The following is a 27,220-nucleotide window of genomic DNA, read 5'->3' as shown; positions in this document are numbered from 1 at the left end:
AAAATTTTTCAAGAGTTACAAACAGGATCTATAATTACACCTAACAGAGCCTTCATAAAGAGTTGAAGTACAGCCAACACCAGCACTGTCTGATCTCAGCTTTGAAACACACACCCCAAGTCATTTTAGAGTAAGTGCAATGTTTGCTTCACCAAGTAAATTGCCATGGGAAAAAATATTGAAAGTTCAAACAGACTAATGTAAAAATGGCACCACCCCTTGAGTATGTTCACAACAGCACCACTGTGGGAAATCTCACAGTGCTGCACCAAGCACCTGCTACTGGAGGTCTTCTTGAAATGGGTGAAGGCTAAGAAAAGACAGCATGCTTACCTGAGTCCTTTCTACATTACTGCCACAAATCATACTGATACCACAGCAGAAACCTTTCCAAAAGTTAACTGCAATCCCACATTGTGAAGACAAAGCCTTCACAGCCATGGAAGACACCACCTGTCTCCATAAGGCAGGTACATAATACTGCTTTCTGGCTCTAGCCATCCCTAATGAATTATTGACACCAGAAAACTATGAAGTTACCTCAGTGTCCGCTGGCTTTTCAGTAAATTCTGAAGACCTATGAGCCCTTCTTTCCTTTCAGACCAGTTGGAGCTGGCACAGTGGTTCAAGACCTCAGCCACATCTTCAGTTTGCCGCAGGTAGTGTGGAATGCCCCCGTTCCTGGAGCCATAGGAGCGCTCCGAGCAGGCGCTGGATGCATCGCTGTTGGCATCGTCATCAGAGTACATCCCATAGGGCTCGTATCTTCTTCTCACCGGCTTTTTCTGGAAAAGGGGAAACTTGGACTTAAGTTATATACAGTTATATCGATGCCAAAAGAAAAACATTCTATTTGCAATCACTAAAAGGAAGATTAGTGCTACTTGTTATAGTGACTTAAGTGTTTTAAAGATGTCACCATGCATTGCCTGATTACCTCTCAGAACAGAGCAAGACAGACCCTACTGATTTCAATGAGACTGAGTGACTTGGGAAGAGGGCCTGCCTTCCCCAGCATGAAAATGATGTATTTATGCCCAGTAGAATAAAGTTACTGGTAATGAAATTAAATACAATAAATGTTCTATTGGCAATAATGGTCAGCTCCATTGCTACAGATACTACGATGATAAAATCTCTACTTTAAAAAAAATAAAGATAAGGAAGAAATAGCTGAAAGAATCTGGGCTGGCATGCCCAGTCACTTTGATACTGATACTGAAGTGACTCTAGAAATGCATTGGATGTAGGAGATGGCAATTTCTGTTAGTTTGGGCTATGATTCTTTCCAGAGGCTGCTAAGGGAGTTGAGTACTCAAATCCCACTCATTTCTATAGCATGGCATTAGAGGACCTAATTCCCTTAGATACAATCTCTGACAGCCTTGATCCTTACAGAAAGCATAGTAGCATAACTATGGCAGCAAAATAAACCTCTTAAATAAACCTTAAAAGAACAGGGTTGACAAGATAATGTATTATAAAAAGATAATCTATATTCTAAAGTGTTTGCTACAGAATTCCTTCCAGTGTCCAGTCCTGCAGGTCTTGGACTTGTGAAGCCAGAAGAGTTTTGCTTCCTTTAGGAAGTTTCCTTTTGCTTCAGGACTGGAAGATTGAAGCATAGAAATTAACTCACGTGCAGTACCATGGGTGTTAGCACAGGGTGGGGAAGAGTGGGTAAGTAGAAATAAAAAGTCAAGAAAGCACTAGTACCTTGCTCCTGGAGTCTCCTAACAGCTGTAGGCAGGAAAATATTGAAGGGTGGGAAAAAGCATAGAGAATTATGTCAGAAGCTTATGTAGGGTTTGTTTTTGCAACAAAAACGTATAGCAAATGTGTCATAGCAAATTAAAAAAAATATACAGTTTTTGCAAAATAAAAGTGGGTATAATAATGCCTGACTTTAACTCCTAACTGTTGCACTACTCATGGTGGCTACAGTTTCCCTTAGGGAACTTGGAAATGAGAATTATCTGTTAAAAACTTTTTTAGGAACAGATCTATATTCAGCACCTCTTCGCTTACTTTTCAGAAACGTGCAATGAAAGATACCAGAGATTTCACTAGTGATTTCTCTTTCCCCACATATTACTCGCAGAGTTTCATTTCAGAGTCTTGCAAAGAAATTCTGATGTGAGGAAGCCACTATCTACAGTACAGCACATTTAATCAACTTCACTTGACAAGTTCTCTTTCAACCCACAGTTCTTACACACTGTTTTGAAGATCAACTTCTTCTAAGACCCCCTGGTTAACAGCAAAGTTTCCATCACCCTTTGAGCTCTTCTGACAGACTTAATTTAATTCCCACTAATTCCCAGTATAGACACTGTGGGTTTAGGCCAAGTCCAGCTCAAACAGAAGCAGTGAATCCAACTGGAATTGTACAGAAGGAGTAGAGGTCACAGAATGACCCGCCGTGTTTTGTTTCAATTGAGGATTTGGCTGAAGCCATCTCTGGAGAAGCCCTTTTCATTTCTTACTACATGGAAAAGACAACTCTCTGAAAACAAGGTTACTGGGTAAAAGCTGGCATTGTAACACTCTCTCAAAAGGAGCCTGCACAGGCTTTGTAAATTGCCTGTTGTCAGAAGGCAACGAAGAGAAAACTGGTGTGCTGGGAAAGAAGGGATCAACAAGATTGTGTTGCATCTCCTGAAGCCGCTAGAAATTCAGATTGATCAACCAAGTCAGCAGCACCAGCTAGTTTCCAGCTAGACTTAAGTATTTCCCTTTCAAGTGTTCAACCCTTCAAAATTTTAACATTTCAATGTTACTTAACTTCAAAGCTGTAATATTTAAAAGAGTACTCTGTAAATCTAGCTGAAGATTAAGTCACACCCTAAGAAATCTCAGGGCTCAGCAGTCAATTGAAACACTGACACTCTCCTCCCTTAAGAAACCTGTATTCAGCAGCTGCTCACATGCAGGGATAAAGCCCGATTTCATTTACACAGGCAAACCATTGTCTGTAATTATGTCCTGTACTGCTCTGGTAGCAAATTTGAGGTGCTGAGAGCAGAAACTGGCTCACAAGCTGTTACATTTGGTAATGAAAATGCCCACTAGTGATTCAGCACACTAAATTCAGCAGTGCCATCCATTATATGTACACTGCTCTATCTTTCTTTGTTCACAAATAGTTTCTTTTTTTTGAAAGGTAAATTTTGTAAAAAGGACCATTTTTCTAGAAGTCCTCAAATAGGTGTCATGAGCTGGGTGATAATCAGACATAAAAAGGAAAACGTTAACCATCCTTGGGGAAAGTGAACTAGGAAATGGAGAAAGGCCAGCTACCACGAACACTGGCAACATGGTTCATCTTCCTTAAAGGGCATCTGAGACAGATTCTGAAAGATCTGTCCCAGGATATATCAGGAAATCCTTGCTTCATTCAGGTCTAGAGCTGGAAAAGTCCCATGGGTACCCAGCTAGCACTGCACAATAATTTCTCCTGCCTCTACACATCCTACCTCCCCCAAATATTCGAAGTACATACAAAGGCTTAGCATGTGCCTTCTTGAAAAGCAGAAGACATTTTCTGGGTTCTATCCAAAAGATACCATAGTACAGTAAGATTATACAGGACATATATATTTAAATGGCATAAAATTTACTAGGAAAAGCAGTGAATATTTGAAAGTATTAGCAGCAAACTAGACAAATACAATTCAACTTACACCATAACTGCATGAGATGGTACAGATTCCATACAAGTCAAGTTATGAGCTCTCTGACTATCTACCCAGGTGCAAATAAAACAGGGCAGAAACTTGTTCTTGCTGAAACCTAATCAGGAATTGACACTAAGAGAACACTGTTTTTCTGACAAAATCTTTATGCAGGTAATAGGACTGATGGAAATCTCCAACCCCACGAGTGCCGAGCACTGTGCTGGGCACCCCATGAGAGCCAAGTGAAAGGTAAACAGCTGACTGAACCCATCCTGCAGCTGTAGCACCAAGCCACAGCACTCTTGACAACAGATGTGGAGAACTGACATGGAATAAGGAAAAACATACTGCTGCCAGTGTACCCAAAGTCAAAACAGCAAAAGGTAACTCTACAGCATCAGACACTGGCACAACCAGAATAAAGCTATTTAGAAAGAGGAGAACATACGTACAGGTAACTTTAAGCCACTTTCCGGTGTTGGAAGCATTTTGTATTTTTCCTCTTACCAGTGCATCGGCCACAGCAGCCTCCAGATCTGTGCTGGTGCTCAGGACTCGCATGGCATTCACAGAAGCAGGCATCCTGCCTGGCTGTCCGAGTCCAAACCGGTCTGCACAAAAGACAACAGTGAAAGGGATTGTTAAATGAATTCACATTCATTTGGAATCCTAATCAGGTGCCTGAGTAGTTCTCCCCATGGACTCTGGGAACTCACAGTGCTTTTCCATTAAACGCCCTTTTACCCAAAGCTCCAGAGAGTCTGCCATTAGGGTAAGAAATAAACTATTGTTTGTTGGGTGTTAGAGGAAATTTTGGATCCTCAGGGCAACTTTTCATTTATTTATTTTAAGCTGGGAAGCAGGTTATCTACTTTCTTTTTACTCAGTTGTCTCAAAGGCTTATTTTAATGTCAGAGGCAGACATGCCCATCCCAATCTGGCACCCTCAGAAATCAAGAGAGCTTCTCATTAACTTCAGAGAGACAGAACCATGCCAAGTGTCAGAACATGTAAATACTCGAGCACTCATCTATCCTGCAGCCTTTTCTCTCAGGCAAATATGTGAGACTAGCAGCACCAGATTAGTCTATTTTATGTCTCAAGGCTTGATTAACCAGTAGAATATACCCCTACACCTTCACAGTATAAAAAGTAAGTTAATAATTCACTTGTGAAGTGACTCCAATTTCTGGTTCTCTTGAGAAGTAGTCTAAATTCCAGAGCTCTATATCAAAACTGGTTTAAAGCAGACAATATCATCTTTTATCCCTTTGAATTTGATGGCAAAGCTCACAATGGCATCCAAAGCAATAGCATTTAGTCTAAAATGCCATTTAGATTCCTAATATTAATTAGTTCCCTTTACCATTTGTCCAGTCTACCAAAAAAGTGACTGAAACTAGTTTCTCTAGCAAAGCCAAATTCATAAAGGTCCACTAGCAGAGCTATGACAGAATCAGTAACTTAAGTATCACAGGCCAGGTTTGGGCAGCTGAGTCCTTCTAGAGGGGGGCAGATCAGATACCAGATACTGGGATCCTGGCTCTGGTCCATAAACAGAAAGATTGGTTATGACATTCCAAGTCTTTCAGTGTGGGCTTGTGTTTGCTCATGGAGGACTTGAAATATCCCTCCTGGAACCTATGTTACACCTCTGTTCTTGTACCCACACACGCCAACAGGAGTTTTGCCAGCAAATTCAGTGGTGCATGGATCAAGCTGCATGAGCCCATTTAAGAGACCTTCAGCTGATCCACGAGAGGGGTCAAGTCACACAGGTCTTTTAATATTTCATCTATATTTATTTAACAGTGGAAAAATGCTGCTTATCAAATAACTGAACCATATAGTGGATTTGCTCAAAGTTGAGGCCAAACATGGTATTCAGCAGCTTAATCTGTTTTTGGGGAAAATACTGCGTATCACAAAATTTCATTGCGTTCTTCTTTATGGAAGCTACTGCACTGAAATATCTTTTAGGGATTAGCTCGCATTGACATGCGTAATTTAAATCAGAGATTGAAGTTGGCCAGTTCTACTGTCCTAATTACAAAGCTTTATTTGAGATTAAGCTACTGCAGGGAAACGGGGAAGATTTTTTAAAACCAAACTATTTTGAAAAGAAAAAAGCCCCCTCCAGACTAATATTTATTTCAAACATAAGTGGTATCTATCAAAATTTACTATTTCTTAAAGTTACATACTCAGACAAGACATTTCTGATTTACAACAAAAGCACATTTTCTACAAAACACATTACAAGGGGAAAAAAATAAACAAACTTCTTAGAGCTACTGCCAAAAAGTAATCAAATCATGACATTTCACAAAGAAATAAAAGCTGTATGTGTTATTACTATCCCCTTTTTTAATGCATTAAGGCTGAAGAATCACTTCAAATATGAAGATGGAATAGTTCTTTATTCCTAAAAGGGAAAAATCTCTGCACTCTTAACAGAAGCACAGAGATGATAATGAAGTAGGTCTGACTGAAACTAAAGTCACCACCTACAGAGATATATACACAATAAAGTTGTTCAGAAGACAAGTTCCTAAGTGTAAATGAGATCTGGTACAGTACAAGGGCTGTAAATGTTGAGGTAAGTTGTGGTTTTATATTTAAAACCAACTCAATTACTTTAATCAAGTGTTACTGAGATCAGAAATTGGCTTTAACTTTTGAAACTAGCATGAAAATACCACTGACATTTGTTTTTGAATTAATTTAGTAGTACATTAGAAAAGGGAAGATAGTTGTATTGGGTTTTTTTTTAAATGAAGAACAAAATGACAAAGTAATTCAGTTGTAGATCAGTTTAAATACCCAGCATAAAGAAACAAAATTGAGCTTTTTTAACACATTAAGTACAGTGTGGCATGCTGGCTATCTCCATAGCTATCAGGAATCTTCTGGACTACTTTGTTCAGTGATTTTTAGATTTGCAACACCCAAGTTACTCTGGGCTTCTCCCCAAGACACTGTTGCCATACTTGAGTGCTGAAATAAGACGATAGGAGAGACCTCAATGTATCTCTGGTGTGGGGCTGGGAACACACCTGGCTCCAGGAATAACCACTACAGCCAAGCCCGGTGTTACTGGGCTAGAAATCTGCAGATTATGCTCTGGCCACATTCCCTTGTCTCCCTGGCTAGATTCGTTCATTATACTTGTTACAAACTTGGTGAAAATTTGCAACCACCATTATTAATCCTGTTTTGCCATTTTTCAGAAGATTTTGGCTTTCTGTAGTACACAGCTAACCACACAAAATTTGATTATGCTGTGTATCAAACTACAGGAGCCAAACATGAAGTGACTATCACAGGAAGCCAGAAGCAAACAAAGCTTAAATCTGTATTACAACTGAGTTATTTTAAATATTTTTAATTATTTTGGTTAAATACAAATTCAAATTGTTATTTGAAAAATGCCAGTCAAATCAGCTTGCATCACTTCTGTTGAGTAACATGGTAAGGGAAATGTTTTGAGACTTTTAAGTGATAGCCATTTAGACTCATAAGAATGAGTATTTTTCACTCCCTATTTGAAGGGTGTTAATTAAGTAACTTCCAGTAGAACAAAGTCCTTATACGACTTTAGCCTCCAAGAAAACACTGAAGCCCTCATCTTCTACATTTATCTTTGTCCCCACAGTTAAGTCTCTGTTGTCTCAAAGCTAACACACCTCATTCAATTCTTTTTAAGATTCCAAGTAAAATATCCTCATTTCAAAAGGAATTATGTGTTCTCCATAACTGCAAATCCAGTACAGGGGTGGGACAGAAGCAACTGGAATCCGCAGATTTTTCTCATTACATGTAACCATCAGTCACCTTATGCAAAGCCCAGTGAAATTAAGGGATTTTTTTTTCTTTCAAAAACTTCCATGTACTTTGGACAAGGCCTTCAGAATTACATGAAGGATGGATCAGCATGTTTTATGCTCCAAAGTTCATTTTGAAAGCTCATCAGGTGCTTATTTTTTGCTACTTTTGTGTATTCTGGAGGGGATCCCACAAAGAACTTTCATTAACAGAGAAAGGAGTCCAGAATATTTAGTAATAAATGGGATGAAACCCTTCAGGACCCTGTCCTAAACACTGGAAAGTGCTACACTGCTAAAGAGTGAACAGAATTTGTAAGTACTCTGCATCAGTCAGGATTTAGCCCATGCTGCACAACTGATCCAATTTAGAGAAGAATTGAGAAAGCCCTGGATCACCCTTTGTTCAAACAATGATCCTAAAATACACAAAATTAAAAACATTCAATAAATGAAACTCAAAACAAAAAGCCACGTTGAACAAAACCAGAACAGAAAGCCCCGCAGGGGTGAGAAGCACATGCCAAGTGCTGGCTGATGCACACGATGGCAAATGTTAAGATGGTATAAAACAAGACTACGTATAAGAAGCGGATTCATGCAGTTAGCGCTTGTTCACCTGACTGCCCAACAGAATCAGCAGTGGAGAGAGCACTAGTGGACCTGGAATGACGTCGAGAAGCTGCAAGTAGAAGGAATGGCAACACCCACAGGATTAACACACATTGAACCCGAGACAGAAAATGCCACAATCCAAAGGGGATGCGTGTGACCGCTACCGGCAGAGGTGTTTCATAGTGACAGGGAATGGCGCTGTATGTGGATGCGCAACAGGTACGGTGCAAGCCCCACAGCGACGCCTCCGCCTGTAGCTTCCCCCCTTCCCCTCGTGACCATTAACACGATGCATGACAAAACTCATTTGGAACAGTCCCAAACCAGGTGCAGCTCAGCAAAAACACCCCGATGCACATCAGTCACGTTCCAGACCTGCAGGTCTGGCAGGCGGCCGTCACGAGAACGTGGAGCACATAACTACAGAGAAGGGTTTAGATGTGTCTGATCTAAACCCCAAAGTGAAGCCATGAGGAATGGTTACGAATTGTGCTTGCAGGTATTTTTCCACAACATTCTAGCCTATGCATAATAAAACCAATGTTAACAAAGAGAAAGCGTAACCACAGAAGTAGAAAGAGTCATACAGGGAGGTCACCAACCACTGTAAAGGTCCTCAGGTTGGAATCTTTTCCAGGTAAACACATGTACACACATACTCAGATGTTGCTACTTCCAAAGGTCTCTTGCTTTTAACAAATTTTGCATACATGTTTCTTGAACCTCAGTATGTACATGCAGAGCTAAGGAGAATATGCACATCACACACCCATCTAGAATGACACATGTATACAAATTGTTAAAAGCAACGGAGCGCACACAGTAGCAGAGGAGCCTAAGCCAAATATAGCTCACACTTCAATTCCCAGTTGTTAGCAGCACATCAATCACAAAATGCCTTTGGAGAGATTTTCAGTTCTTGGATTCAGCATACAAGTGAGTTCTTTATGAAATCAAATGAAAAATGGGCCCAGTCATTCCCAAATTACAGAAATTTTGTCCTTCTAAAAGAAGTCTTCCCTATGTCTAGAAATGATATGCTCACCAGCTCAAAGCAACTGACCCAAGAAACCGATTGTTCATTTAAGCAATTCATCACCACAGACTCACTGAAGGCCTTGTTGCTTTAACATCATAACTAGTACTGTCAAGAAACTGAAAAAATAAAGCAGAATCACCTTACAATACAAATAGGCTTTGTCAATTTTGCACCTAAGTGTGCAGCAGAAAAATTCTAAGCTTTCTGTTTAAGGCAAAGCATTCATAAACACAAATACTAATATAATGAAATAGGAATCAGCAATGTGAGAAAAATAAAATCTTTGGGATTTTTTAACTTTGAGAGCTTCACTATAATATGCAGTGTGGCCTTTGGCCATGGAGAACACATGCATTTATTCAAGAGAACAATTCCAGTGACACTGTGAGTAAACTCATGAAAGATTTGCATGATCAGTGCAGGATTATGGAGTGAACCTCACAATTAAGGTTTGTAGGTCACAATTGCTTTCCCCCAAGCCATCCACTGTGCCCCTGTGGACACCACTGCAAGATCAAGGCCCAGGGAGAAACAAGAATAACAAAAATATTTTAAAAACCCACATCTCTGCAAGGAGGCTGAGTACAGATTCACTCTTGATTGTTTTTACTAACTTAGGAAGTGGGACTCATGATACACAGACATGCATACCTGCACTGCAGCCCCAAAACAAGCTGCAAAACAATAGGATGTCAATGCTGATGCTGACCATAATACCATTAAATGCAAGAATCTTGTAATTTACATTTAGTTACTCTAATTCACAAATATACAAGTTAATCTTTATAAGCAAAACCAGACCATGCACAGCAGGATTATATTACCTTTGTATTATTGCAAGATTAACTGGGTTCTAAAAATACTGTAAGAGAGCCACATTATTTTGCCTCGAACTGACATACATAAATTTCTCTGAGATTAATTACATACCACGTAATTAACCAGTTCATGAACATGTTTGATCTTAAAGCATTTCAATGAAAATACAAGAAAAAGGTAATGGGGTAACAACTACATTGGGTTACTGTTGTTACATTGATATTCCCTCCCCATGTAACCTTTATGACCTAATAACAATGTATTTCTAGAAATGCATTACCCTTCAGGTAATTACACATAATGAGCTAAAATGAGATTACTCTTTCCTCACAATTTCCTCACAATGAAACAGTATAATCCACATCTGTAACTGAGACTGTATAGTTGGTGTAAGAGTCAGACTCAGCAATGGTGGAAGTGTTCAAAGCTCACATCAACCATGGTTCTGATGCACTGCATTTGCATTTCAGAACAAAGGTTCAAGACAGTACTTCAATTACTGTATTTTCAATAAAATAAACAAAACACAGCACAGTGACACAGAACACTGACGAGTTAACACTGAAATTCAGCCTACTTATACATTTTGGCTGGAGAAAAAAAAAGCTTTATCCAAAATTGAAGCTAGGCAGGTTAACTACAAAAGTAAGCTACAGTTGTGGATCTACTGTCTTTTTCTAGATCTGGTATGAAATCAGCTTCATTTAATCAATAAAATGTTCATATCTTAAAGAGCTATGAACCAAGTTATGAATCAAAGCTGAACTCTTTCCATTTTTCACCAGAAGTTGAGATATTAATGTAAACAGATTATTTTATAGCTCAATATAATGAAGTCATTGAACCCAAAAGCTTCTCCAGTATTAAAACTTGTGCTATGTTCCATTTACACACTACATCATATAACTGTATTTTGTCACTATGTGCAAAATAGGTACTATAACACCATTCTTCATTGAATTACTACATAAATGAAGAGGGCTTGGAGATCAACTGTATTTCAGGTCTGAGATGACAGGTTTTGATACAAGAAATAATGTATTTGGTTGAATATATGGTATGGTATTTGATCAGAAACATTAAATATCTTGCTGTATTCAGCATTGTGCAGAAAAACTTCTGCATATGGTAAGTGTATTGAGATTTTCTATTTGTACTGTACACTTTAATTGCAGTTTAGTGATGCTCCTTGAAAATCGCAGTCTTTCCTTGGTTTTAGTCTGCCTGACAGTTTCCTACAAAACAGCATGTGCAACTTAACTGGTGACTGACTGTCCTGTAAAACCTCTGCGACAAGAACTGCTATCTCCACTTGAGGATTCAGGATAGAAATTATATACTGTAACTGTACCTAGCTGTCAGAAAACTGAATCATGAATAATTGAGTCACTCAACAACGGGCTACAATGCTACAGAACTACCTGACTGTGACCTAGAAAATCCAGGCTTGCCCTCCCATAGATTTCCATCAGTGTTGTTAAGCGAAGCACAGTAGCCCAATACAAGCTGATTCAATGAAACTAAAAATTGCAAAAGTTCAAACTAAGCTATTTCCCTGCTAACAGTGAAATGCTGAGAACCAGAATTGAAGCATGCAGAAGAAAACAGAAGGGGGAAAAAAAACAGGGTTGGAAATGGGGAGTGTCAGGAATCCAGAGGACAGAAAAGAGCTCATTCCACCTAGCAGTGTCTTGAAAGGGCAACAACAACAAGGGAAAAAGGAAAAAAAATATTGACCCTTAAAGCTCCAATGCCTACATGTACTCACCAAGTGGAGGGAAGCCCCGAGCAGGGCTTGTATCTCGACTGCTCTCACGGCTGGTATCACGACTGCACCCCTGACTCATGCTGGGTCGGGGGATACGACTGCTCCGTGCTAGCATGCAGCATGGAGAGTTTCAGAGAAGGTGAACAAGTTTAATGAGGACAGAAAGCTCAAAGTCAAGTCACAGTTCTGTTAGTTATGGTAATTATTACATTAGTAATTACAATTTGCAGCAGCCTGCTCAGGCTCTTTATAAACCAACTACCTTACATGCTGAGCTGTGTTTGTGATGTGAAATTTCAGCAGCATTAATGTCTGGCTGACAGTCTGCTTTTTCTTAAGCAATCCAAGTTTTGTTATTCAAGTAGAGCAGGAATCTTCAATCATTTAGGGAAGCTCTACTGTTGCAAAACAGATGAGGCTGAAAGAAACCCTTCCGGAATATTTCTTCCTTAATTTTAAAATAAACACCCTTCTGGAACAAAATAGCAGACAAAAATTTCTTTAAATAATCATTATAATGGTGTGATATTTTTACATAGATTTGCCTTTCACAATAAGAGTTTTTTTAACAAATATCCTAAGGAAAAAAAAAGGTGTACTGCACAGACTTGCAAAGATATCTTTCTCCAATGAAAGATACTGGGAAAAAACATTTAGAACCTGAATACCTGAAAGACAGGTTAAAAAGTGATTTGAATTTGAACAGAGCAGTAGCTTCAGATATTTAACAGAAGCTAGCTTCTGCTCCTCAGACATTTCTAGAAGTTTATCGTCATGATTCTACATGCACACAGTCTGAGACATATGGACACTTCAGGGGAGCTTTAAACTATATTCTTTACTTGGACAAAACCCAACATGCTTGCAGAGGTTTGAGACCCTGCATGTTTTAAAAATGTTTGCAGAAAGTTTAGCAAGCCTGATAGAGAATACAATATTTTCTTAGGGCAAAAACCAGCAGTTAATTGACAGAAGAATTTGATGACAAGAGGGATTTCCCTTGCTGTTTTGAAAAGGCAGTAGCATATTTCAAGTGTTCAGGAATCACCACTGAGGAGTTTTCTCAGGCACAGACTAAAATGTAACCTACCAGCTCTGATGACAACACAGTAGTGGTACTTACTTATGTGTAACATGAAGGTGCTAATACTTTGACTGTATCCTCGTTTTTATAAAAATAATGGCATTTGCATGCTTCAGAATATATATATATATTCTTATAAATCTCTATTGGTTTGTATACTTAAATGCCTAGACTAAAGCTGAAGTTCCTCTACAGTGCTTCAGTGCTCTCACATATACTGGATATATTAGCATCCTTCAAGCAAAACAGTACAGAACAAAATAGAAACTTTCATATTTAGGCTTTAAAATTAAAATAGAGACTTCTGCCAGATTCTTGCTTTGTCAAATCCCTCCCAGTTTTGCAAAACCCAGTTTATATATCTCAGATGAATTAATGGTTCTGATGGTTGACCTCTGATGTCAGACAATGCAAGATGAGCTATCAACCAAGCTGATTAGATCACCATAATGTCTAATGATACTGAGTTAGATGGTTTTACAATAAATAAGACATACTAAATTTTAAGAACTGGATGAAATTAGGGTCCATGAGTACAATAATCCCATCTCAGATGTACAAGGGAAAAAGCTGACAGGTGAACTACAGGTAAAAGTAACACTAAAGCTCTCCACACAAATAATTGGTTTGAAATTGCAGACCTCTAGAAGCAAACTTCTCATTCTTGGGTCACATGCTTGGATGTAAATAATGGCAGCCTTCACATCAGGTTTGCACAAGCAGTCATTTCTCGTAAACAGAGAAGATCTGCCCATTTTTTCTATACTACAACCCTACTAAAAACAGTAAAGGCTCTTTAGAGAGGGAGAGATGTGAATGATTAAAAAAATTAGTGGATGCATACAATAGATTCTCCCATACCAGCTAACAGCAGAAGCATGAAGAAAATGCACTTCAACTGCACTGTCCTACACTAGCAGGACAGTGCTACAGATGAAGCATAATACTGACTGCACAAACAGAACACCCAAAGCCAAATACTGGGTATTTCAGGACTAATGGTCAAATAAAAGGGTTGCATGTTACTGGATACAAAAGAAAAGCAAAGGAAAAAAATGGATTGAAAAGAACTGAAGGATGAGTCTGCTGTGGACTCCCAGGCACCTGCCTCACATTTTCACCACCATGTTGTGTAGAGAGGATTTTGTATCAGCTACTCAGACTATTTCCTTTAGACACTGCCAGCAGTAAAGGCCAAGAGTGCTGTCATTTAGCTAAGTCTCTCATACTGTGACAGTCTGTCTCTGCAGTGCAGGGAGCAAAAGCAAAGAAGACAGACCAAGTCTCAATTTGGGAATTCTCAACCCCCAAAAGCTGGAAGGAAATCAAGTGCATGAGTAGCAAAATGGATTAAGAGGAGTAGGCAGCATGAAAGCAGACAGTGTGACCACAGCCAGATCTGCTGTGACTAAGTCTAGGACAGGACAAAGATGGGTTGTTTTCCAATAATATTCCAACTTTCTAATGTGCACTGTACATCTAAGTTTTACCAATTTCATCTGGAAAGTCAGAGCACTTAGACATGGCTCACACCATTATTAAAACACACTATTAAGCAGTCTTATGCCACTGGAACCCAACAGATGCAAATATCACCAGCAGAACATGAAAGTACCCCTTGTTTACCAATCTACCACTTGGAAGAAACTGGTTAGGATATGAATTTTAATGATTGTTAAGTGGAGACTAAAAATCAGCAGATGCTTTCTTACATCAATACTAGCATTTTAAAGAGTCTGAAATTCTGCCAAACAGCCAAAGGAAAGTTCTGCAGTGGGGAACACCCAAGTCAAGGCAAGTCAAGAACTGCCGGCAGATTTCCAATAAACATACACAGCATAACCCCCAACAGAAAGAGTGCTGCTGCACGAAGCTGATAGGCAGCTGTGCTTGCTCCACTTTTTGGAGAATGGCTGTCTTGAATCTCTCACTTCATTCACATCCTGATGTGCCACATGATCTGCAGAGCATCTAACAGAATTAACTTCAGACTGATAATTTTCAAAACATGGGAAATGGGTTATCACCTGTTTGAGCAGATGATCTCCTTCAAGGGGCCCAAAGAAAAGCTCAAGATTAAGTGAACTGCACTCCTCCTTCCCAAAGAGGATATCACCACTAGTAAAACTCACTGAGCAGACAGCAGAGGCAAGCTTAAAACTGAAGTGTCACACATATGGCAGAGCCATATAGGTGACCACACAGGACTTCAGCACACTGAATGTGCCTCATGCTGCTTCTGGGGAAACAAAACCTTCTTCAAGGTTCCCAGCACACAGAAGGAATCTACTTAATGGATACCTTTAGTCATCATGGAAATCAAAGCTAGAAGCAAAGTACTGATGCTAACAGGCATCCACACGCAGAGGGCTCTATTATTGCTACTGCCCCAGGAGGGCCTGAAAAACTCCAAGGGATGGTTTCTGTATTTGGAATCAAGGTGAGTGGGAGTCTATTTAATGAAATGAACAAACAAAATAAAGTATCAAGGAAATATAGAGACTGAAGCAACACAGTAAGAAAGCATAAAATACTGTTAGCTACTATTTTAAGAAGTAATAAGTACAATGAAATAATGGTATATAACTGACAGCTCAAAAGCTATCTCCATCTGGGTCAGTATCACAACTTTCAAAATCCAATCAATAAACAGAATTTCTGCAACTGAACAGTAAAATGTCAGACACTCCTGTTCCCGTAACAGCTCAACCCAGGCTGTGTTCATCAACCTGGGGGGAATAGGTAAAAGCCACACATCTGATACATGTCAGAGCTCTCTCCCACTCTCAAAGAACGAGCACTGGTGTCCTCAGGGACTACATCAATGAAATGAGATACAAATTACTCTTTTAAAAGAATTCAAGGCTCCTGTAATATACCTGAAAGCAGGCAAGCAACCCAAGAGTGAGGATTTTACACAAGGCAATTTCCCTTCAGGTGCTCAAGAATGTTTCAAATCAGACCACATAATATGATGATCAGCTTAAGCATGTGTGATGGTACCATCCAACCAGCCTTTGCTTCCTCCTAAAAAACAATGCGCTTCTACACAGTGTAGCAGAAGAATTACCTCTAGTATTTGGGAGGCAATTGACATTTTAAAAGCAACAAACAGAAAAGCACAATGTATTCATAAAGAGCCCATAAAATAGATCAGACATGAGAAGAACACTGAATTTGGAAAAGCAGTCACAATGAATATGCAGTATTTTTTATGAATCATAATGGTACATACACTCAGGTGCTTTAAACGCATTTCAGTATACTGGAAAGAATGAATAAAATACTTCTTTATTAACAACCTCCTCTAAATAGAAATGCAGCTCAAATGTAAAATATAAAACAATTGCTATGGCAATAGTTATAAATTTAATTGCCAACAGTAAGGCTACAATTTCAATCTATTTCAATCTACTAGTAAAGTCTTTGGAGATAAAAAATAATTTAGCATCAATATCATTTAAAATGACTGACAAACTTATAACATAATTTCTATTAAATGAAAATGTTCAGACAGCACACTGAATACCTTTCCACTTCAACTCATATACACAAAGTTTTATATATACAATATTTACTCACCTGACTTAAAAAAAAGGTCTGCTGATAAATTTGAAAATAGAAACTATTACTCAATATTCACTGAGATGAGAGTATCAAAAACAGAACAATTAATACATAAGTCTAAAACGTGTTCTAAGAACGTGGCTCCAGGATATTAAGGATGAGAGAAGCAAACATTTAAGATGCAAAATTTCTAAAATAATCCAAGAAGGTGCTTTTTGCCCTTGATTCCGTGTGACTGTAAAGATAGCTCAACTCATTTGAGGACTAAGCTTAAATGAGGTCATTTTGCTGAGATGGTTTTTCACAATTGTTCTTGCTTCCTGATCTAATAATACTGCTCATGTTGAATTTCAAACAGAAAACACCTCATGACATCTTTAAGTTTACTTTGAAACCATAAGCTCAACCTGGAAAATTGAAATTATTCTCCTATAAACCACAATCACATTAACTTGTCAGCTGAAAAACTCAGAAAAACAACAGCACCATAAACAGTTTCCTAGTCAAGAGGAAAACCCCTCCTTCAAGCACGCCGGCCAGCACGTCACCGCAGTGACTGTTCTTACCTAGGCCTATTCTGTTGGGACTCGTCTCCCGACTGCATCCCTGGCTCCGAGGAATCTTGCTGCGCTTCTCTGAGGATGATGGCACTGGCTGGACTCTGGATGCTCCACTGCTCAGGCCACCATAGGAGCTTCCTAAGAGCTTACCCGGAGAGCTAGACCGGCTACCAGCTAGAAGAGAACCAGAAATAAAGAAAAAACAATTAAAAGCCCCCAAGATTTTAAACACACTGGCAGCAAAACTGGAACACAATCAGCTCTATACAAGAATTTAATCCAAATCCCTCAGAAAATTAATGGAAGCGTCCCCTATAAGCTTTCAAGAAGACTGAGGAAAGCCTGTGGACAATGAACACTGACATCAGCAACCCTCTGCTGCCCACAGAGATCAAGCCCAAAGCAGACACTGCAATGTATGAACATCCAAGTTGGCTTTAGGAGAGCTTGTGGAGGTGCTGGAGCAGCCTTGCTGCAGCAGCAAGGGATTTCCAGGCTGCCTCACCTCCTCGTAAAGCAACACCAACCAGGCTGAGTGCAGAGCTGTGCTGCAGTGCCCTGGCTTCTGGCACAGGTCACTCGCTGCAAAGCAGCTCAGGCAGGTTTGTGCTACACTGTAATGCTGGCATTGCTTTTCTGGAATAATTCAGTGTAGGAAAATAAAATACCCACCACATCTGAACAGATCGGCACAATAATGGGTAAATCCCATGAGCCTCACACTCAGAGAGGTGCTGGGTTACTTAGGTCTGGCTGGTTAAACCTAAGTTATTTATTTTTCAGATGATGAAATTTTTCAGCAAGTTGAACAGTTAGCCTGTTTTATTTTTCCTTGTTTGTCTGAATGGTCCATGACAACTTTACATTTCTTCTAAGAAAGAAGTATGCAAGTCCCTGAAAATCTGCTGATGCCATTACTATTTCTGACATGGAATTTATTTGCTGAAACAGCCAAGAAAAGTGTATTTGAAAGGGTTGCAAGACCATATTCAGGCAAGCTCACATTTCGAACCAGTATTCATACTAATTTTTTTCTGAAATGCATCTACACATCTCACAAAAATTTCATTTCCAGATACTTTTACAACTAGTATGAGTTGAAGACTGTTCTTCTGTATTGATTTAAGAAGCTATGCAACTCTATTAGTCTCATGAACAATACCATAGCACATGTATAAATTTACTTGTCCCCTCCAATTTCTTGGCCAGAGAGCTATTCTGAGCCAATCAAATATAGTCCAATACTGTACATGGGGCCAGCTCCATTCTCCCCACCCCAAAGTGACAGGTGCCAGTCTTCCACACAGCACCATGACCTAAAAGTCATCTCACTGGTGTCAGCAGGGATGTACTCAAGTAACTGAGAGAATAATTCAGCCCCTGGGGTTTGAGCTGCAGCAGTGAGACAGCTTTGACATCAGAACACATGCTTACCATGTCTGACTAGTGGGAGAAAGCAAAATCACCTGCCATACACATTTTGATTAATGACTTCAAGAAAACGCTTTTTAAGTCTTACAGTTAGGAGAGAATGAGGAAAGCTAAAAGCTTAGCAGTTAAAAAATGTGAAGGAAATAATGTGAAAAAGCAAGAAAGGGAAAATGTTTCTTACCACCAGCAGGATTAGCTGATCTGGATCCTTGATTATGAGGGCAGACCAAAGGACAGGCAAAAAGTGGATTAAAAGACAGCAAGACAATACAGCGTTCAGCATGCGGTTTGTGCTATACACAATACAGACAGATTCATTTACAAACATGTCACTCCTAAAGCCTCTGCAGAGTGCAGTGAGTTAATGTGCAGATGGCAACTAAACTTCCCAAGGCTGACCAACTTCTCAGCAAAATGTCAACCAAGACACCAAGACCCAAGCTCTGCTCTAAACTGCATCCCAACACAGTCTGAGAAATTACAACATGGTTATCCATGGTGTGGGCATGGAGGATTTGGTCTTGTGACTGACTCACTACATTTGAATTCGTAAATTATTCCATGCAAAACTTGGTTTAAGGATAAAGATCACATCTGGTTGGGCTAGGCTGGAAACTCAGCAAACTAGACCAAGGCAGCAGGTCCAGACATGATCATCCTATGACTCGATCTTCTCAAGTGTGGCCCGACAATCCTAAATCTTCTATAATCTTATAAATAAGGCATTCTATAGAAAAGTTAGGTCCATAATCTTTGAAAACCTTTAAAGAATAACAATTTTTAAAACACTTCTAAGACTTATCTCATCTGGTATAACTGCTTTTTCACCAAACTAAGTTTAGGGGAAAAAAGGTCACTTCTGGCTTTGGATCAGTTCTAGGTTCCACACTGAAGAAATCAATTTACATTAGCATCCCAAAGCCCAAATATATCCTTATTACCTCAGTGTGAAGATTTCCATTTAGCCCCATGCTCAATATACTATTTTCTTCTGCAGTTCTCCTAGCCTAACACAAGTCTACAAACTGCTTTTTCATCCCTCCAGCATGACAGAGCAAAGCAATGAAAGAATGAACAGAGAAGGGCTTTCAAATAGGGGTACAAAGCAAGACAAGTCCTCAGAACAGACAGGTCCTTCCACAAACCAAATTTTCTATGGACAAGGCTGAAAGTCCTCATAACAGGGAGTTCCTTTTTAAAGTCTGAGTGACAAAATTCTCCTCAGATACACATGACAAATATGCAGCAGCACCATATGTGTGGCTTTTAGGAGAAAACTATGCCTTGCCAGGAAGCCAGAGAGCGCAGATGTGTCATGTGAATCAAAGCAGAACCCTTTTTCCCATATCTACACAAAATAGGTGATGTCCTATTTTCAACTGATGCCAAACCCCATTAATTTTAGACAGCTCACATGTTCACACATACAGAAATAGTCTAACATAAGCAGGAGAGGCTTGGCAGGGGCAAGCAGTCAGCTACAGGCACAAGGGGTGTCTCAGCAAGACACAGTGCCAGTTATTTAGAGCTACACATCAGCGACATGAAATTCTGCTGCACAGCTGGTAAAAAAAGGCCACAACTAAGCACTGGGATTTGGGGCCCTGTTTGTCAGCAGGAGCACACACACTGGCTAGGTGGGGAGCTGTTTTGTTACATGTCCAAAGTGAGCCCAATTCTCTGGTGGTGCTACTGCAATTCAAGAGAAACACATTAATAACTCTTTGCTCTGCTCCCCAAGAATAAAGCGATTCTTACGCTGGGACTGAGAGACTACTTTAGCCCGGCTGCGGCCTCGAGTATCAGCAGGTGTTGAGGTGACACTTGTGGCACTGCCAGAGCTCTGTCTCCTGGTGCGAATCCGACCTGCAGGAACGCAAAGACAATCAGACTGTTAACAATTTTCTTACAAAGGCAGCAACACGAAACACACAATTACCCAGGGTATAAAAAAAAGTTACTGGGAGAGGTAACACCTTTTATTAGGCTGGCTGAGATGCAGGTGAGGGAGTGGAAGCAGCCACAGCCCACAGTCCAAAAACTTCTTTGCTTTCTGTAATGCTATCAGCCAGTTTAATTAAAAAATATTACCTCTCTATAGCCTTTGCTCTTGTTCTACAGTAGCTTCTTTACAAAGGATCAACAACAAAAAAATTTCAAGTTTCCTAAATGCAGCTTCCTGTATCAAATTATTACTTTCTGACAAGGTGATCACCCTTTCAGAGACAGGTGTGACAGATCCCCTCCCAAATTCCATCGCTGGGATTTCCAACTAGCTGTCTGGTACTTTATATCCTGCTCCACCTGTGCAGGCTGGCATGCACTCCTCTGACAGTTTGTCAGCGCAGTCAGATTACACTTTTATTCGAGGCTCATTGAATTTTCCCTGCTGTTTACAGGTCCCTCATATTTATCCAGAGATCAGTGCAACTTTACTTGTAATAGAGAGCCCTATTTACATAATCAGTGTTGCGGAAAACAGATTCTGTGTGCTTTCTCTTTATTTCAGCAGAGAATGGATATAAAGTGTCAAAGTGTTCTCAGTCCCTGTTCTGTCCTTTCCTCATGGAAAAGCCACAGAAATTTGAGCTAGGAAAGCTTACAGGGTCATCGGTTCATCCCCTTCCTGGGGTAGAGTTGTTTCCTACAAAATGTTCTTTCCAGTGCTAAGCTTCAATTATCTGTCTCTAGTTAATGGGAAAGAAATGATAATTAAGAGTAACACAAAGAAAGCCTCCATCAATACTTTTCAACACGTAAGATCTTAGCCAAATCTGAAGTTTTTTTCTCAGGACTCATGCCAGTGCGATCCTGCATTCAGAGGATGATTTCAAGCTTCAGGCACATTAATGAAAGGAAAAAACCCACAGCAGGTAAAAGTAGTCTAAACAACTGCACCCACTGGTTATAGATACTCATCTCCTGCCCTCTGTCTCCACCATAAGCATACAGAGAAATATGAACAGGGAGACACACACTTCCCACCCAAAAAAACCCACTTCACATAAGGCACACATGCAGGACAAGACAATGGCAAGCAGCCCAGACGGAGCGATTGGGAGCTATGTTTCTTCTCTGAGCTCTCAAAATAAACATAACAGGGTCTGCAAGCTTCTGCTAGACACAAAGTGACAAGGAGATGCCTAACTTTGAGAAGAAAGGGTAAATTTGTTTGCAAGGGAAAAAGCCGACAAGACAGTTCTACTTCAATCTTTCCACCAGCATCTAGTTTTAAAACAGCTCAGTAGGCAAAGTAGAGGTATGTACATTCAAACAATCCTTTATAGATGAGACACGGAAGGAATCATCAGCATAAAACTGGGAAAACACAACAAAACTTTTTAACCACTGGCTCAACTGAACAAGCTCTGAGCACACCCATGTGGGTTCAACAGCCATAAGACTGGCTGCTGATGGCTGCAGACTCCTCTGCTCTAGGGCATTCTTGCCCCTTACAAAGGGTCAGCCTGATACACTGCCAGAGGCAGCTCACGGCTCTCCATCAGCCAGATCCCATCCCGTGCCAGTGTTGCACAGCAACACACAGATGTGCAGAACCACTCTGTCACTTGTTAATGAGTATGGATCCAAAGCCTGACACAGGCTCCAAGGCAGGCAGACATCGTGCTCCTCTCAGAAGCCTCAAAGCTTCCCTTCATTTCTATCAAGAAAGCATCACAGCAAGACAAGAATTTAAACCTGACCAATCTTGGGAATCAGTAATGGAATTAATTTACGTCCTTCCAGATGACCAGTGGAAGGCCTTGGCATTGTAGGAAGTCCTAGAGGGGAAATCAAGCTGAAATTCAACACTACACACACAGCACTGGAGAGCACAGTACTGGAAGACACGTTTGGTGATGTGCGTGGGCCAAGAATGGGTGAGAAGGGACTGATGCCTCCTCCTCCTACACAAACACCACTTAAGATCCTCAAAATTTCCTGGCTTTTTCTGCATCTACAAAAGATTTTTTTTTCTTGCATCTTCATAAGTAGGTCACTAAGAAGGGGAAAACTGGGATAGCACGAGTGGCGACTTTTCCAACTTAAGAGATACAAACCCATAAACAATAGATAAAATGAAACTGAAATTAGCTTCTGAAACCAATTCTAGAGGTTTTGAAAATAAAACAGAGCTAACACAAACTTAATTAGCAAGTGATTATCAGCAGGATTGGAAAAAGAGAACTCAGCCCTATTTTGAAACCCCCAAGGGCTGGTGGACAGATTCCTACCAACTTCAGCATTTTCTGAATGAATGAAAGAACGAATGCACAGGAACAAAACTCTGCTTCCTTTTGGACTGGCGGATTTGCACACTGATTTAGGCCCATTGGGTGTCAGAGAGAACAGTGTGAGAGGAGAAGTTGTTCTTCCACAGAAGGAACAGAGTCCCAATAATGATACAGATTTTCTCATCCTTTAAAAAATGATGACAAACATTTGAACTAACATTGCACAGAGTTGCACTGTGCAAATGGATTTTTTTTTAATATATATTATACCAAGTACAGCATGCATATACAGTAGTTAATCCACACAACACAAATGTGTCTTGTACATTCCCCCAGGAGTTTCATTTGCAAACAAGAATCTGCACTCATTTCCAAGACTTATTTGCACATTGGACTATGTGTGTGGCTTTATCATTCTAACCCAGACAGAAAAAACTAATTTCAAGCAGGGCTGGAAATAAAATATCAAGTAAATTATTTACTTTTTTGTTGTTTTTAAATTCAAGCAAACACCTCCCCTCTCAAAACTTCTTTGCTTTCAAGTGGGTTTCTCTCCATATCTAGCTCAAACTACAGATGTAGCAATCCATATTTCATAACCATTACTTTTCTGCTGCTTTTAAAAGCATTGCTGCATCCTAACAACAACAGCACAGCAAAGGAACAGAAAAAGACTGCCCCAACGAGTTTCCAAAAACCATGCAAGCATTTTCATTAAAAAGCCCTTGACCTAAATTTGACATGTGACACACTGCTATTGGTAGAGAAAAGATTTTGAAAGATTCCATATAAATGTGTTAAGAAACCATTTCTGGATTTTTAGGAGGTTTTGATTTTATTCTTTAAAGTTACTGTCATTTTTACAACAGTTCAGAATCAACCCTGAAATGTCTAACAAATGCCTAAACCTGGAAAGGTTGTTTTGTTTAGTTTTCAGAAAAGGAACAAATTAAGGAAGATTCTGTGATAACATCTGTGCTTTACAAGAGGCTTCACCTGGCAGGCTGAGCCCTCTGGGTAGATGCTGCAGCACCCCCATCCCCAGTGCTCAGAACAGTCATAGGCTTTTTGTGACAGTCAGTCTGCATATTACACTGAAGAAAATGGTTTCCAAACAGTCTAGAAAATGGTATTAACAGCTCCACAACTCACTTTAATCAATTCCATACTGTGAAAGGGGACACCTAAAACCACACAAGTTATACACAGGCACAGTGGGGATGCACTGGAATGATGATGGTCTCTCCAAGGATCAGGTTAATGCATTTAGGTTACCCAACACTGGGGTTTTTGCCCTACTTGGAGAAAAACATTCCTGAAACAGCCTCTAGCCCTAGCTGTATCACTGCTAAATAACACACAGACCTGGGAGACACACAGAGATCAATTAAAAACATGCTTTATAGATAATATATAAAAAACTTCTTACAACCATCACCAGAATGGTTTCCATGCATATTTAGCACTTCTCCAACATTAGAAAGACCTGACTCTGCACCATGATTTTCCCTGAGAGGCATCTGATCCTTACTGAAACCATCAAGCTGTGCTGCCTCTAGGCTTTACATGAGATCTCCCTCCAAAGCACAGGCCTCAGTGAACAGTGCACTTTGCCCTACACACAAGCCAAATCAGCTCAGCACTTTGCAAACAGATGGAGCAAGCAAAATAAGAAACCTACTACCTGAGCAGTTCCATGTAAGGTACCACTGTCAGTCATTACTTTGAATCAAGCCTCACCCTTAAGGACAAGGGAGAGCTTTAAGGCAGAGAAGAAAACAGGAATAGCGATTTCTTTAAACTTGTGTTACTTTCAAAGCCTTTGATAATGCATTCAAGGTGTCTACCTGAGCCTAAGTTATCTGAAAACTAACAAATCCCATTTTACTGACTTTCTGGTGAATACTAGAAACTATTAAAAATTGTGACACTGGCTGCAAACTGCTGATTTTGTTCTGAACTTGCCAGTCACAGGTCAAACCAGCATTTATGCTTTCCCTTTTGGAGAAAGGCTTTGTCTGAAGGGTTTGACTTTATGCTTGCTCTGAAAAAAGTAACACAAATGCTCTAAGCCATTCTAATTAAAGTCAGCATTATGCACCCTTTTAAAATATTATTTGAAAAGCTGTTTCATGAGAAAGTAAGCAGAAACTTTTCTAAGGCTTCCTTTTAATCAGGTATAACAAACATGGCACAAGTGCCACCTCCCTAGCACTAGCTGTGAAGATCAAGACTGTAAAGGCTTATCTCTTTCGAGCTTTCTGTGTGTAATGCCCTTAATGCAGTTCAAAAGATCCCCATACATGAAGGGTCTGGGCAATCAAGCCACATCTGTGCACTGCATCAAGATCTGCATAAACCTCACTCGTATACAGATTCACCTACCTTTCCATAAGGAAGTGAATTTCTACAGCATTTGCCAATTGTTGGGATGCCACAACTTAATACCAAAGGACTGATACTGAGCTCTTAATTTGCATTCTTGTCACCAGCATCACCTATCCCATCTTGCTCCTTTGTTTGAAGTGCCTGACTCCAAACTAAACTGTGAGGAGAACCAAGGGCAAAGGAGATGGGAACTGCCAAGTCCACACAATGCTGGCTCCCAGCTGACAGGAATGAGCAGAATTTTACAACGCAGCTACAGAAAGCCATGATGGGAACCAGACTGCAGATTTAATGTCAAGCTGAACCACACAAAAAGACACAGGAATTTTCTCTTATTGGTGACTTGTAAAAAAAACAAAAGCCAGAGGAGCGCAATTGTAGATGATATTTCTGCTTTATGTTCTGCTTCCTTCTGTTTCCAGAGCAAGAGGATGTTTTTGTCTACCCCCACCCTCTTAATTTCTACATTTATGTCAAGAATACAAAGTTTTATCTTCCCTGTAGTTCCTGACTCAACCTGCAAGATCACAGAGTTGGCAGAAGACCTTACTCAGCTTCATTATTCAGGGAAGGACACACTCAATCCTGAATAAAGGGTTTTTTTCCCTGAACTATCTCAAAGAGAAAGATGAAGAGTTTCAAACAGCGATTAAACTCATTCTTGAAGTACTCTGACTATAGTGTACTGTGTAGTTTTAATTCTCCCTGATCTTCCTCCTCAAAAAAGTGAGAATCCTACAGCAAAAAGAAGGTATAAGACTTGGTATATAAAACTTAGGGGATAGCAAACTCAATTTCTGAAAGTTCATCTCAATCTTTCCTGCCCCAAGCAACTTGCTGGTTTCTATTACAGATTTTAACCAAATCCAATCTGCTCCAAATGTAACTGAATTGAAAACAGTAACCAAATAAAACCCCTACCCTTTTGCATCATGACAATAAAGTATTTAATAAACTAAAAATAGAGGTATTCCACAGAACAGCTGCTGTAACAAGCCTCTGCAAACATTATTATAGCCAAGGAGAGGATTGAAAGCTGCATATGGTATTTCATATAAAACATTAAACCTTGAACACTTCAAATGTAGGCCAAAAATTGATAGGTTTGAGAACTAAGATGAAAGAAAAGAGTCAACAATTAAAAAAAAAAAAAAAAAAAAAAAAAGCAGAAGAAAAAAGATCAGTTATTACAACAGCTTGGAATTTTCACCTAACTCAGGACTGATTTAGAAATATAGGTCTCAGGCCAACTTCATATTCTTTATCACTGACAGATCACAAAGCACTAATATCCTGCTCAAGATGCAAAGGAGAGGTCAGCTCATCTCTCAACACTAAGTACCATTTCCAAAAATGGTACAGACCTTTTCCTCCAAATAATAAATCAATTCATCACTAATAGTAAGAAAAATAACACAGATGTCACAACAGCACAGTGGCACTTCTCAGACCACCACATCCAAATACAAGCAGCCATCAAAGATACAAGCACAGTCCCACATGACAGTAATAGATCCCTTGAAAAGAGATTCACATTGGGGAATAAAAAAAAGCTTTGCTGGAGAGTGTGGTATCTTCATTCTGTGTAGAAAACATTCTTGTTTTCAACTCCTGTCTACCTCAGAAAAAGTGATTTCCCAGTGATCTTTTTTTTGCTGAAGAAATAAGAAATAAAGAACAAGTTTTGACAATGGGCCAGAAAAACAGACTGGGATCCTTTCCAAACTAGCAGGCTCAGTGTTCTAGTAAAAAAAGCCTTTCCTCCAACTGTCTTTGGTGTAAGGCATCTCACTCAGACAGTTAACAATAAAAAGAGAGAGGTCAGGTTTAAAGAGGTTGACTAAATATTCCTTCCCTAGAGATCATTGTTTACTGTCCTCATTTTTCTGCCATGTGATCATCTCATTCAATTCTCTCACTGCCCAGTCTCTTCCCAAAAGCATTTGGCAGTTGTGACCTGAGCTTTGGGTGGAAAAACACAGCAAACCTTTACACATCAAGGAGAAAAGAAATCACAAGCCTTGTGTTGCTTGGGAGTTTTTTTGGTTTTAGTTGAGTTTTTTTTTAGTCTATACACATGTCACCTTCAACCAAAAGCAGTGCTTTAAATAGAGAAACCCATGTAACAACTTAGTGACCAGAGTCATAAAAGCAGACTAATGGTTATCAGCAGGGAGGAGCTCAAAGAGAAAGTGAGGAATACCCCATGGCAT

At 39.7% G+C, this 27,220-nt stretch overlaps 1 protein-coding gene across 1 annotated transcript in view; it reads right to left on the bottom strand.

Moving 5' to 3' along the window:
- CLASP1 (cytoplasmic linker associated protein 1) overlaps positions 1-27,220 on the bottom strand; it is a 170,910-nt gene that overhangs the window by 50,505 nt on the left and 93,185 nt on the right. Inside the window, exons 20-26 of the mRNA XM_088058894.1 lie at positions 20,143-20,250; positions 18,566-18,592; positions 16,960-17,127; positions 11,743-11,850; positions 8,121-8,183; positions 4,185-4,288; positions 541-785 (exon numbers count right to left, since the gene is read on the bottom strand). Of these exons, the coding sequence (XP_087915020.1) occupies positions 541-785; positions 4,185-4,288; positions 8,121-8,183; positions 11,743-11,850; positions 16,960-17,127; positions 18,566-18,592; positions 20,143-20,250 (823 nt within the window). The remainder of the gene's footprint in view (positions 1-540; positions 786-4,184; positions 4,289-8,120; positions 8,184-11,742; positions 11,851-16,959; positions 17,128-18,565; positions 18,593-20,142; positions 20,251-27,220) is intronic.

This window comes from Pseudopodoces humilis, chromosome 8 (genome assembly GCF_049639895.1).
Source record: "Pseudopodoces humilis isolate 2021_Gansu_Grassland_sample_001 chromosome 8, ASM4963989v1, whole genome shotgun sequence".
NCBI lineage: Eukaryota > Metazoa > Chordata > Aves > Passeriformes > Paridae > Pseudopodoces > Pseudopodoces humilis.
Note: the sequence above shows the minus strand (reverse complement) of the source record. Positions and strands in the feature narration are given on the sequence as shown.